General features: G+C 42.1%; 1 protein-coding gene across 11 annotated transcripts in view; it reads right to left on the reverse strand.

Moving 5' to 3' along the window:
• Positions 1-14,556, reverse strand: part of GLRA2 (glycine receptor alpha 2) — a 115,460-nt gene that overhangs the window by 18,325 nt on the left and 82,579 nt on the right. For 7 of the 11 annotated variants that reach the window (XM_028727652.2, XM_028727656.2, XM_028727661.2 and 4 more), the window contains 2 exons: positions 2,905-3,054; positions 1,977-2,096 (listed from right to left, as the gene is read on the reverse strand). The exons of 1 other annotated variant lie outside the window; for it this stretch is intronic. In XM_028727652.2, coding sequence (XP_028583485.1) covers positions 1,977-2,096; positions 2,905-3,054 — 270 coding nt within the window. The remainder of the gene's footprint in view (positions 1-1,976; positions 2,097-2,904; positions 3,055-14,556) is intronic. 3 more of the 11 variants (XM_028727653.2, XM_028727658.2, XM_028727657.2) reach the window with 1 other exon arrangement.

Raw genomic sequence — 14,556 nt, forward strand, 5'->3', positions numbered from 1 at the left:
TTCTCTTCCTATGTGTAAGGTTAAGAATGTTCTTCTAAATAAACTTATAAGTAGTAGGGTTGGAGAATATATAAGATTTCAAAGGGATTTTTGTCCTCATAAATGAGACAGCATTTCTTCATGCAAATTCCCAATGCAAATTAAATACTCTGGATGTGACAGTGATGCTAGATACAGTTTTGGTTGCTCTAGCTCATGAAGGAAAGTGTAGAACTGGAGAAGATGCAGAAAAGGGCAACAAAAATGATGAAGGGATTGGAACAGATTCTGTACATGGAAGGTTGCAATAGCGTTATAAATGTGCAATAGCACAACTGAGTGGAGACAGTGGGTAGAGGGTCCCCCCCCCTATATTGCATAATACGAGAATCCAAGCTAATCTGATGAAACTAATTGGCAGTACAAGAGAAAGTGCTTCTTTACAAAATGTCCAATTATTTTATGGGTATCACTGCCACAAGATGTGCCAATGATAGCTATGAGCATAGATAGCTTTCAAAGGGGATCACAGAAAGTCATGGAAGATCAGAGTATCAAAGGCTACTATTTAATAATTGGGCTTTTTGAAATTTCCTTGCTCAGGGGCTCCTTGTTCACTGAACACTGTGTGGCAGCAGCGCTGTGGGGGGCGCTGTTGCCTTCAAACTCTACTTGTAAGATTCCTGGAGGTATCTGCTTGGCTACTCCAAGAAGCTGGGCCTTTGACCTGATTCAACAGAGCTCTTCTGTTTTGAGACTAGGCCATGCATTTGTCTAAAGCTGCTCAGCAACTAACAGCAACTTTTTAAATACAAAGTCCTAAACGTGCAGATAGGGTTGTTTCTGTTCTGTTCACACAACTGGGTTCTGAAAATGCGTTTTGACGAGAGATAGGATACTTGTCACAATAGCATTCTTCACAGGTGACCCCGCTTTTTTGTTTGCCAAACGAAACATGACACTAATTGCAGTGAGCATGTCTGAGTTGTTCAGTGTAATTAGCAGCCATGGCAAGGAGAGGAGCAAGCAGGATGATGGCATACCCTCCAATGAAAATAGGGACGTCCCAGTCCATAATGATAATTTTATTATTTATACCCCTCAGAGTGGTTGCCCCAGCCACTCTGGGCAGCTTCCAACATATATAAAAACATAATAAAACAATAAACATTAAAAAAAAACACCTTCCCTATACAGGACTGCCTTCAGACAGCTTGTGGGTTGGATAACTCCATGCCCTCCAACATTTATCCAATGAAAATAGGGATTTCCTAAGGGAAAAAGGGATATTCTGGGATCAAATCAGAAACCGGGACAGCTTCTCTAAATAGAAACAGCTTCTGGAGAATAGGGACACTTTGGAAGGTCCGTCATGGCACACGGCAGGATAACGTGCCTCCCCATACCATGATCCTGATGAAAATTGCCCTCCCACAGCTGGTATTGTCCCTAAGAGGAAAGCCTCCATTGGCATAGATGGAGGCTTTGCTTCCGGGGAATAATAGCAGGTGATGGGGCTTAATGAGGTCACAGGATGAGGGAAAGAGTCAGATCCCCTTCCCTTTGTCTGGGCCCAGTCCTGTCCGTTCTACTACTACTGAGGTTTCTGTTTACACTGAAATAACGAGACACACGTGGTGCACTCATGGCATCAGTGCCACATGCAGATTGGCTCTGAGTCACAACTTCAAAGTTCAGCAGTATAAGTGCATTGTAAATGATAGCAGAAGTGAGCTTACCCATGTATGTGCTAATCCATGGTGAAAGAAGCAGCAGGACTGCCATGAAAGATGTAATGGGAAAGCAGCAGTAACACAGAGTACAAGAAGTCGAAACATACCAAGATCTACATATGGTCAGAACTGTTCTGTTTGACATAAGAGTTCTACTATTTACGATGCCATAAATATTGGCAGTTGCCAATTTATGACATCATTTTCATACAACCTCTCTCTCTCTCTCTCTCTCTCTCTCTCTCTCTCTCTCTCTCTCTTTACCCTCAAACTTGGATTGCAGATCTGATTCATTATCCCGTGTGCTGGTGACTCTTTCATCCGCAAGCCATTCATACGCCGTACCGACTCGACGCTTTCATTCCCAATAGCCACAGTCTGTGCCTGTTCCCAGATTGGTCAGAACAGAGAGCAGCAGCAAGAATGGAAATGGTGCAATGATATATGAAACGAAACAAAGCAAAACAAAAAGAAAAGTAAGAATGGCACAGTTATTGAAGAGCATCCTGGTGAACAATGTAAAGCAATTGAGAAGGAGATCAATTGGAATTGGCTATGAAAGTCAAACTAAAGCAAAGAGTAGCTGAAATAACATGATTAGTATGGTGTATGTGTTGTTTGTTGTTGCTTGTTGAGAAAGATGGGTGGTAAATATCAAAAGGAGGTCAAGAGAAAATCAGCTTTGAATGAGTAGCTATTGTCAGGACTCCAGGCAAGAAATTACTTCTAAAATTCCAGTTCAACATAATAAAGGCACTTTAGCTGCTACAATGCAAATGCTGGTTGATGGATTGGCAGCTAAAGCAGAATCTAAAGACAACAATGCTAAAAAGAATGAAATGAAGACTGGTGCCTGGAAGACATTCAAATTAAAAGTGACATGAATATTCACAGCAAGCCTGAAATTTGCAAAATATCATGGGTTTGCCCTTTCAATATTGAATGTTTCTCTACAGAAAGGCATACTTGGACTTGTTTTGCAAATATGAAAAACCTTTTGTTTTCAGTTCAGGCATTGATAGAAACACAATGAACTCTTGTTTTATATTCTCAGCTCCTTTCACTGACTAAAATTTTGAGGAGATAAAGAAATATATTTTGTGTCTTGCGTGCTAAAGGGAGGAAATCAGAAGAGTGCAAACAATTATTTTTTGGAGAAAACCATGATTATATGGAGGATAGAGACTTGTACCTTGTTTTGCCTTCTCTGCCTTCTCCGAAGCCTGAGAAATTCCTTATGTTGCCTTGACACAAAATTCACTGCTGCGTATTCGAGCAAGGCAGCAAACACAAAGAGAAGACACACAGCCATCCAGATGTCAATAGCTTTTACATAAGAAACCTACAAGACAAAGGAAACGGGAAATAAAAATCATGGCATCTTGTAATGAGGAATGACAGATCTGCATGAGATGAAGACAGAAAACATCTACAGAGAATGTGGGCTTGCACAGAGAGCCTTTGTCTTCTGTGTTTACTAAGCACTGCAAACTGGCTCATAAACTAGAACTGCACTGAATGTTCTCTAATTTTGCTTTTATTCCCTTTGAAAAGTACTACATTTGATCCAGTCAAACAGATGGCCAGAATACATACACACAGGGCTGTATTAAGCATATGCAGTGCCGGGGTGCAAAGATCCACCTGCCCCCCCCCAGGTTGCCCAGTCCCAGGAGTGCAGGAGAACGGAGCCAGCCGGCCACCCACCTCAGAGTCTCGCTGGCTCAGTCGCCCCAAACTCGTGGTGCAGAGCCGCCTGCAGCAGAAGAGCCCACTGTGGCACTCCGAATGATGGGTGGGCTCTTCCCCAGACTCAACACTCGGGCCCCAGACTGTCGGCCTGGTGCCCCTGAGAGCCCAGTGCCCGGGTGCCTCACACCCCTAGCCCCTATGGGTAAGACGGCCCCGCATACACATCCCCAACATTTACACTGTTTTGTTACTGTATGGTGACCCCTTTGATCTGTTCTCCTCAGTGCCATTCTTCTTTAGTCTCCTCAAGTGTGATTGGCTGCGATGACCCACAGGGTGTTCACAACAACTTTACTTCAGACGTAACATCATGACATCATTATCAAAATCACTTTGGCCGCCACAGCCACTAGGATTCAAGGGCAGTGTGGCTGAGGGGAAATATGACGAAGAGAAACAGTGCTGAGAAGAACAGCAAAGATCGGACAGGTGTGTGTTTACAATTTTTGCAGGAAATCCACCGAAATTAGAAAGCACTTTTCAATACTCTTGAGGAACATGAAAACAAGTGAGTCCTGACAGAAACGCCAAAAGAAACTCCCCAAATGAAGAAGGAGTATGTGTTTTATATATTCAGAAATATCACCACCTTTGCAGCAGACTGAAGTTGAGAACTTTATTATCTGTCCACCACTACATTCGGCATAGTATCTAGAATAACTATACAGCCACAATGCTGTGCACACTAACTAGGGAACAGTGGCAGCTAGTGAGGTAGGGTTGAGCAGGTTACTTCTCACAACCCTCAGTCCCAGATGCTACTGCTGGAGAGTAAGTCATAATGAAGGCAGTGGGCCTTATTTACATATGAAAACGCAGTAAGACGTGTATAAGTGGAGTCAGGAGGTTTAAAGGCAGCAACGGACACTGTCACTATATGATAAGACTTTCACAAAGAAATGGCAGCAGAACACAAACAGACAAGGGGGAGGGACCAACAGCACCCAGAAAGGTTTCACGTCCTCCATTAGGGTTTAGGAAAAAGGACTATCAGGACCTGAGGACAGAGATAGCAAGAAATGGGCTGCCCTTCATCTTGGTTTCAGAACACATTCATAATAAGCAGCAACAACCTCCTGAGTTTCATCCCACTCCTCTTCCTCTGTTTTTTTCATTCATTCAGCACCATCTCAAACAAGTTACTGCCTAATTGTAAGTGAGCAAAATGTTACGAAGCCACTCCAGTTTTAAACGCATGATGTGATTTGGTCTCCAGTGCAGCTGTACTTGGCATTTGTTGTGAGCTCTTCTAAATATATATTTGCAACGCCTTCATAGCATGTCTTCCTATTCCCTGCTCCCCTGCCCTCCATCCCATAAAACCACCCACCTTATAAGGAATGTATGAACACCTGGAAGTTGTTCTGAGTCACCTTATTGCTGGATGTGAAGCCTCAAGGATCCGCATTTCTGACGGAAAAAAAATCCTTCCCTAGAGTTAATAAAGGCACTGAGGGCAGGAGGGCACTTAGCCATCCTGTCACTTAAACTTCCAGATGCTGCGCTAGCTGGATTATTTTGACACTGTAATATTTTGTGCTGTGCTGAATTTTGCCCTCGCAGTTCTAGAGAATCATTGCTCATAAGGAAAAGGCTGCCCCCCTGGTCTCTTTCTCAGGATTCTAGAGAACTTATTTTATAATTTTGTTTTAGCATTTTAAAAAATTGTTCCTTAATTATGAGGGAGGTGAGGGGTGTTTAGGATTGAGTGAGTGCCCCCTTTCACTGTACAACGATCTCAGGGTCTTCTGCAACCTTCACTTTCTGGGAGCCCCACAACATGCTTGGCTGGGCTTTCCTATTAGTGTGGGCACTCCAGAAGGCTGCAGAGTGCAGGCCACCAGAGAGGTTATTTGCAGAATGAAAGAAAGAACAAACATCCCTTGGACATCTTGAAAGAAAATAGTCACCCTCTTTTCTGCCTTGGTCAGACCACACGTGGAGTACTGTGTCCAGTTCTGGGCACCACAGTTTAAGAAGGATATTGACAAACTAGAACATGGGCAGAGGAGGGCAACCAAGGGTCTGGAAACCAAGTCTTATGATGAATAGTTGAGGAAGTTGCTTATGTTTAGCATGGAGAAGAAGAGACTGAGGGGAGATACGATAGCCATCTTCAAATAGCTAAAGGGCTGCCACATGGAGGATGGAGCAAGCTTGGTTTCTCCTGCTCTGGAGGTTAAAACCCGAACCAATGGATTCAACTAACAAGAAAAAAGATCCCAACTAAACATCAGGAAGAACTTTGTGACAGTAAGAGCTGTTTGAGAATGGAACAGACTCCCACAAGAGGTAGTAGACTCTCTTTCCTTGGAGGTTTTTAAGCAGAGGCTAGATGGCCATCTGTCATGTATGATATAGTTGAAATTCCTGCATTGCAGGGGGTTGGGCTAGATGACTCTCAGGATCCCTTCCAACTCTACAATTCTATGTTTCTATGATTCTATACCCCCATGTGCCCATTTCTTCTAACTGAATCAGCTCCCCAGAGTGATATTCTGCCCCAAAGCAGAATCACATACAGATTTATGTGGAAAGAAAACATAGCATTATTCTCAGTGCATTGCAATAAATAAAAAACAGAATCATAGGTATAAAATCCTGCAACCATAGCAACAATCAGCAAACCTCCCACGAGTGTCAGCAAGATATATATTGTCTGCTTCATCTGTTATGGAATGCAATTCTCAATATTGACCATTAGCTTCTAAGGGATCTTTTGGCCCGTGCTTGTTGGTGGCTCACTAGCTTGTCACACAACACTTTGTGGGCCAAACTAGATGCCATTAATAATTATATGAATTCTTATTTTAGAATAAACAACATGCAGGCACAGGGGTGCCTGATCCAGATCAGGGAGAGGCAAAGAGTGCTTAATCCTTTGCTCTCTGATGAAGTCCAGTTCCTAATTGCACCGTATGGAAGCATTGAGATTCTACTCAGGTACACGGGGCCAGGATAAGAGTCAGCATGATACTGTCAGTACTCTCTGAATACCATGAAGTGCTCAATAAGAAAGCCACAGGAAATAGGAGTCCATATAAGACTGCCTGAGGACTTCCTGTACTGAGAAGGAACAAGGAAAGGTGCTTTTCTTCACTCTACCCTTATGCTGACCTAGACAACATGGAGGGGGGAGAGATCTTGCCACACTGACCAAAAGAAGTGGACTAGATCTGGTTTAATTGACTAAATTAGGGAATCCCAAAGGTTTCTCGATTGCCTAACTTGAACTGTAGTCCACATAAAACCATGCAATGAGAGGTCACTGGATGATTCATTATTGTGGAATAGCCATGCTTTGCTCACTCATTGTTCCTGGCACATCTGTATGAACAAAATGTCCCCCCTTTCAACTTTTCCCTCAGCTTCCCCCCACCCCACCCCTAGAGCTCAGAAAATCTGGCATTGGCTGCATGCACACTATATGTTTAAACACATGACTGTCCCCAGCACCCATTAAAAAGTACAGTACAGTCCCCATGATTCTTTGGAGGAGATCCATGTGCTTTAAAAGTATGGTGTGTACACAGCCTTTGTTATCCCAATGGAATAACACTTTCCCCAGGTGTAGGTGGTCTAAAGCAGGGACCAGCAAACTTTTTCAGCAGGGGGCCAGTCCACTTTCCCACAGACCTTGTGAGGGGCCGGACTATATATATATATATATATATATATATATTGGGGGGAGGGGAGAACGATTCCTATGCCCCACAAATAACCGAGAGATGCATATTAAATGAAAGCACACATTCTACTCATGTAAAAACACCAGGCAGACCCCACAAATAACCCAGAGATGCATTTTAAATAAAAGGGCACATTCTACTTATGTAAAAACATGCCTTAGTTTGCCTACCCATGATGTAAAGCATAGCTTTTCTTGCAAGCTATGGAAGATATAGGGACGCGGGTGGCGCTGTGGGTTAAAGCCTCAGCGCCTAGGACTTGCCGATCGCATGGTCGGCGGATTGAATCCCCGCGGCGGGGTGTGCTCCCGTCGTTCGGTCCCAGCGCCTGCCAACCTAGCAGTTTGAAAGCACCTTCGGGTGCAAGTAGATAAATAGGGACCGCTTACTAGCGGGAAGGTAAACGGCATTTCCATGTGCGGCTCTGGCTCGCCAGAGCAGCGATGTCACGCTGGCCACGTGACACAGAAGTATCTCCGGACAGCGCTGGCTCCCGGCCTATAGAGTGAGATGAGCGCACAACCCTAGAGTCTGTCAAGACTGGCCCGTACGGGCAGGGGTACCTTTACCTTTACCTTATGGAAGATATAGATTTCTCTAGCCATTTTCTCCTCCGTCGTTTGTCACTCTTCCCTAGCAATCTAGGCACTCACTTTTAGAGAAAGGATTGGATACTGTGACAAACAAATTAATTTTAAAAAAATCAATAGTTTGCCATGCAGTCAAATGGTCATTAATCAATTCAAAGCCATTTTTTCTTAACCCAAACCAAATATCTCATGCGGAGGCTGAATTATTTTGTTTTTGATGACTATGAGAGATATACGTCAGGAAATGCGCTTACAGTTGCTCTTGATCAAGGATACCTGGAGCATTTTTACCTGCCCTGACATCTGCAAAATATTAAATCACTCAAATGTATTAAATGACACAAATAATATATGATCTATTTTTGCCTTCTGCCTTTTCTAAAAAAAAAAGCTTCTGTGTAACATGTCCACCCCACCCCCCCGAACAATGGAATGTCCCCATTCCATCTCCAATGTCATCAAGGTCTCTTCTACCTTGGAAAGAGGCCAGACTTGTTACCTTGAGTCTGCCAGTGGCGAAGGACTGAAAAGTGCTCTTATTTGCTCAAGTGTAATTTGTGAAGAAAACTGCAATTTGGGCTATGTAAAACTCTTTCGGAGGGGGGAAGAAATTATTCACAGAGACGGTCTTTAGAGCACTAGACTACAGGGGCACTGCATGCTGACCAAACATAGTTGTAAAATAATGAAATAAATTGAATTCAGGGTTGCTTATTGCTAGGATTACTATTATTATTTTGGTTAAAGCACCTTGTCATCATATCAGGTATGATCCGCATAAAAAGAAAAGAGTCAAGGAATTTGTAGCATAGAAGTGAAGCCAACACTCAACAGTGCCACAATCTATAGTCATACATTTCGCCTAATACAAACACACATACGGATCCCTTCAAACCACTACTTTACATCTTGTTTCCTAAATCTGTCTCATTTTACGTATGGGGCTAACAAGCATGCAAGGGCCATTCGGGGAAGTTTTTAATGTTTAATTATTTATTATGTTTTTATATATGCTGGAAGCCATCCAGAGTAGTTGGGGAAACTCAGTCAGATGGGCAGGGTACAAATAATAAAATTATTATTGTTGTTATTAAAAATGTACCCCAATATTTGCACTCAGAAGATACTAAAGAGCAGGCTTCCTCAAACTCGGCCCTACAGATGGTTTGAGACTACAGTTTCCATCATCCCTGATCACAGGTCCTGCTAGCAAGGGATCATGGGAGTTGTAGGCCAAAAACATCTGGAGGGCCGTGTTTGAAGAAGCCTGCTAAAGAGCTTCCACATTCACTTCTGTGAAGGAAACAGGACTTGAGGTGGGGTTTGCACATAATTCTTCTAGCTCTAATCATGGTTTGAGGAAGAAAGACCATCTTTTTCCTTTTCAGAATGAGGCTATTTCAGCTACCCAAACCTAGAATGACAAGGACCTTTTCAAGCTACATGAGAAGAGGCTTGATCGGTAGTGATCATAATAAGAGGAGATACCTCATTTGCTCACATTCCATCATTTAATCTGATGTTGTTTTCAGTGTCGGCAAGGCAATTGTCACTAACCAATGGACTTAATTTATTCATTGCTAATGTGGAGAGACTATCAGTCATAAGAAATAAACAAATATACTTCCTTTCATAATTATGCCTTGAAGAAAGTCATAGAAATCTGTGTGCTTTGAAAGAAGCTTCAAATGATAGAAAAGAATTCAGGAGGAGGTTTTTTAAATAATTTTTTGGCTAATCATCAACAGCAAAGATCAAGAGTAATTTTTTTTTAAGCCAATAGCTTCAGGCTTACTTTTTCTAATTTTAGGTTCTTCTTATTTGGTTCAGTGAACTGGATCACTTTTAATGGTTCACTTAGTTGCGACTGCTATAGAAACTACAGTGTGGAAAATGTATTTTCTTAATGTACTGCAGTCACCTGCATAGCTGGAGTCATTCTGAACTTCACCAGTGTTTTCAAAGGCAAAAGAAATACGGAGCTGTTTGTGTTTGCATACGCAGTTGTGTGCATGCACCCACCCACATGTAGAACACTTAACTGGACAATTCAAACGTTTACATTTCCAGCTGCTAAATACTGCATGTCTTTGTTCATTTTGCTTATGTTTTGCAATGCTGAATAAAATAAACTATACCTTTAATTTTGCAACAAAGCTACTCACATTACCATTTTAAACAAAATGTTGAAATCAATTAAATCAAAAGTGCTCTCCACTTAATATCAAAGCTATCAAATGTTAAATGAATTGTGTAGCTTACACTTTTGCCTATTATAGGGTTTTTTAATATATAATTTTAATTACGTTTTCTGTTTTACAATTTAAAATACTCATTTTACATCCTTAAGATATCAGTGACTTCCCTTCTTCTCTTTCCATGGTTCATTTTACATATCATAAATCCCTGCATATTTTACAAAAACTATACCAATCAGTATTCCATTATTGCATCCATCAAAACTTATTTACACTGTTGAATCTTAATGCTGCCAACGTTTTCAGCTGTACACAATTATTTCCCATATATTCCACAAACATTTTCCAAACTTCTTTAAATGTATGCTCTTCCTGTTCTCTTACTCTATATGTTAAGTCTGCAAGTTGTACATATTCTGTCAACTTAATTTGCCATTCTTCTTTGGTTGGGTTGACTATTACAGTTTTTTTTCCACACGGGCCACCATCAGCTTTTTGGGAATTCTTTTGGACTTGTTCATCTAGCTCAGCTGTTTCCAACCTTCTTCCCTCCAGATGATTTGAACTACAACTCACATCAGCTCCAGCCACTGCATACAAAATGTGTTTATTGGGCAAAATTCACATTAAAATGCTAGTGAATTTTCATGAGCATTAAAAAAGAAAGAAAGAAAAATGCCACATTGCTGCAGAAGTCTGAAGAGCTAAGGGCTCATCCAGACTTCCTTTTACAGTGTGCTTTCCAGGCACAAGTCAGTGCTCTAAAGCTTCTTGCCGAAGCATTATTTTTGTTTGTTTGTTTTTTGGCCCAGTGCATTTTACCACTGAATCCACGAAAACAGCAAATGCCATTTGAACTGATGGAGTAGAAAAACTTGGATTTTCCCATGGAAAGTGCCGTGACAAACACACACACCTGCTCAGACACCGAGCTGAAAAGCCATACGAAAGAAAGTTGGAATGAACCCCAGATTTAAGATTGGGAACTGGAGAGAACCTTCCATCCCTTTGCTAGCATGATACAGCCTTTTAATCCACTGTAAATGTGCAAATATAACGTTCTAGTTTACCGTTGAATCCTTCCTGCAAACAGTGAAAGTTTGTAGGCACTGCAAGTCAAACAGTGAAAGATATTGGGATGGCATGTTTTGTGTACAGGTACCAAAGGCTCTTCCAGATGAGCTGCTTATACAGTATTTGCATTGATTTGCTTGCACAAAGCTTACATTGTGGTTTGACTATTGAGCATTTGTTCTGATTTGTTTATGAGATGGTTATACAACAATGAGCATTCAACCTGATTTGCTCGTGAGGTATTTCTACATCATCCTGTTAAGCATTTGTTCATTCCACACTTCTCAGCTCTTTCCCACGTCGATTTCCTAACCACAAAAAGTCCATTCAAAATGTGGATTTGTTGCACTAGGGTGCTTTGATTCACTTTAATTGTGCAGCCCTAAATTTCCTGGCATGGGCTCGAATCTCTTCTGTAGAATACTTTCCAGAGCTACACTGTGTCTCTGCAAGACCTATGTAATGTTCTTGAACATCTGCAGAGCAAGTCTGCCAAAGGTGAGTGAAACAGTCCAAGTCTCACAGCGAAATGTATTTGGGTGGTATGGTTTGTGCACAGCTACCAAAGCAGTATAAAGAGTTATTAATCCTTTCTCTCCTTTAAATATCCCTTTCACTGAAACATATGAACAATGTTGTGAAAAGACACCTCTCACCTCCCACAATTCCTTCTTGGACTCCTGGTATTTATTTTATTTTTTAAAAAAGTTGGGCTTGTAAATGCAGGTGTACAGGGACTTGTTTTTAAGCCAGCCCAGTTTTATTAGATTCCCTTTCATGTTGCACCTTGTGAAAATAAGTGCGTGCACTTATCTCACTATGATGGATTTCTCTCGGTTGCTTGCTGTCAAGAAAAATTGTTAGTTACAGTGCACCCATCAAGCTTTATTTATGGCTTGGCTTCCCAGGTGCCTTCCCAGCTCCTTTATGAAATGTTAAGACAACAGAAATAGGGTATGCTCCTCTAATACAATATTCTTCTGCTTTCCTGCACTCCCATAGAGAACTTAATGCACAATCTGGGAGTTGCAACTTTTCTGACTGACCGTCCCTTTACTTGGAATAAAGTAGTTTATTGATCGTGCTAGTTGGTTGGCTGCAACATCTCAGAGTTGGGATGTACCACAGTTTGAACCCATTTCACCATCATGGGATGACCCAGACCACTTGCTGCTTACCAGATGATAGACTTTAACTCGGTCCAATCACATGACAAATTAATAATTCTTTTCTCCTTTGGCCTTTGGAGTCCTTCATCTTTTTATAGAATGTATTTTTTATATAGAATAAAGCTGGAGAATGTGTGTATACATATATGTATACATGTGTGTGTGTGTGTGTGTGCGCGCACACACACACACACACACACACACACACACACACACATTATCACAAGTGTTTATTTTGCTAATGACTACAAAAGAACCGGGGGGAGGGGCAGAAAAAGCAGCTCCACTTGAACAAAATCCTAAAATGTTGTAATGTCTGTGTGGAAAATCATGAGGCCCAATAAAAGTTTTATGTGCCTATGTGAAACAGAATGCTGCTCTAGATTTATAACATATGGTACCCAGTGTTATGATTATGGTTATGTTATATGGATTGTGGCCATGCCTGCACAGTGATATTTTTGTTTGACAAGCTTCTGCAGGAGGTGAGGATGGGCAGTTCAAACAGTAACTATGAGGATAGATGGTCACTTTTTATTAAGCCCACAGAGAGCAATGAACCTGTCATACAACCCATTCCTCATAACTGCAGCCTGGCATGCCTCTGCAGGCTTGTTTAAAGTGAACTGAACAATCAAACACCAAGATGCAATCACTGTGAAGAATTATCTGGGCTTTGGTCCCTGAGATCTGCCCCTCCTGGGCTTGGTAGTTACTTGCTCTCAGTGACAGGAAGGCATGGCTTTGATGAACTGAAGTGGCTGCATGGGGAGTGATGGAGAACATAGAACTCTGAGTTTAAATATGCCGATGCAAAGGCAAAATCTGTGGCTTTGCAGTCTGCTAAAACTCAGTGCATTCGGTTTTGTGTGCACCACCACACCTCATGTAACTACTTTGCTCATGCTAGCAACAAATGACCACCATGCTCAAGAGGGACTTTAGTAAAAGAGTGGCTAGCCATGCACACAACAGCTGTGTAACTTGGCCTGAATGTTAGCTTTCAGAGTTCCAAGAGCTGTCCTTCACTCTTGCAATTGGAAATTTGTTTGCTAACAGTGTCACCACCTTGTTTTGAGTGGAACTCACTGAATGCAGTTTGTGTGTGCCGAATGGAATAGAATGAGAGTTGTGGGGCATCATCACTTAACTGACCTCCTGGCAGATAGATCACTGCTGCTTACTGGGAGGTAGAGCTGGAAGGGCAAGGCAGCAGGACGGTGAGTTCTGTGAAAACAGCAGGAGCACCATTGGTGCTCTTGCTGGTGTGTTTGCACAGCGCCAACCAGCTGCCAGCTGTAACTTGGTTGCCATAGGTCAGGTGAGCACCACCACTCTGCCACCTGCTACTGTGGATAAATTGTAACTCATTTGGAAATTATATAAAAGTTGTGCTAATTCCAAATTAGCAGCACAGACCATTGCTAGACGACAAATGCCTTCATAACCAGCTAGTTCAACTATTGGCTGTGAAATATTGCCTCAAGCTATTACTATCTTGTTTCTCTTTTCTTGTTTCAAAAAAGTCAAAGTGCTACCATGGGACTGAAGGAAGCTAATGTTAAAAGAGATAAATCTCAGCATAAACTTGCAATTTAGAAACGTGGGTTGGCAGAATGAGAAAATAAGGGCAAATATACTTGATGATAATTAAAGAACCTTTTGATGAGGGTGAAAGAGGAGAGCGCAAAATATGGTCTGAAGCTCAACATCAAAAAAACGAAGATCATGGCCACTGGTCCCATCACCTCCTGGCAAATAGAAGGGGAAGAAATGGAGGCAGTGAGAGATTTTACTTTCTTGGGCTCCATGATCACTGCAGATGGTGACAGCAGCCACGAAATTAAAAGACGCCTGCTTCTTGGGAGAAGGGCAATGACAGGCATAGACAGCATCTTGAGAAGTAGAGACATCACCTTGCCAACAAAGGTCCGTATAGTTAAAGCCATGGTTTTCCCAGTAGTGATGTATGGAAGTGAGAGCTGGACCATAAAGAAGGCTGATCGCCGAAGAATTGATGCTTTTGAATTATGGTGCTGGAGAAGACTCTTGAGAGTCCCATGGACTGCAAGAAGATCAAACGCATCCATTCTTAAGGAAATCAGCCCTGAGTGCTCACTGGAAGGACAGATCGTGAAGCTGAGGCTCCAGTACTTTGGCCACCTCATGAGAAGAGAAGACTCCCTGGAGAAGACCCTGATGCTGGGAAAGATGGAGGGCACAAGGAGAAGGGGGCGACAGAGGACGAGATGGTTGGATAGTGTTTTCGAGGTTACCAGCATGAGTCTGACCAAACTGCGGGAGGTAGTGGAGGACAGAGGTGCCTGGCGTGCTCTGGTCCATGGGGTCACGAAGAGTCGGACACGACTAAA

This window comes from Podarcis muralis, chromosome 4, assembly GCF_964188315.1.
Source record: "Podarcis muralis chromosome 4, rPodMur119.hap1.1, whole genome shotgun sequence".
Lineage (NCBI taxonomy): Eukaryota > Metazoa > Chordata > Lepidosauria > Squamata > Lacertidae > Podarcis > Podarcis muralis.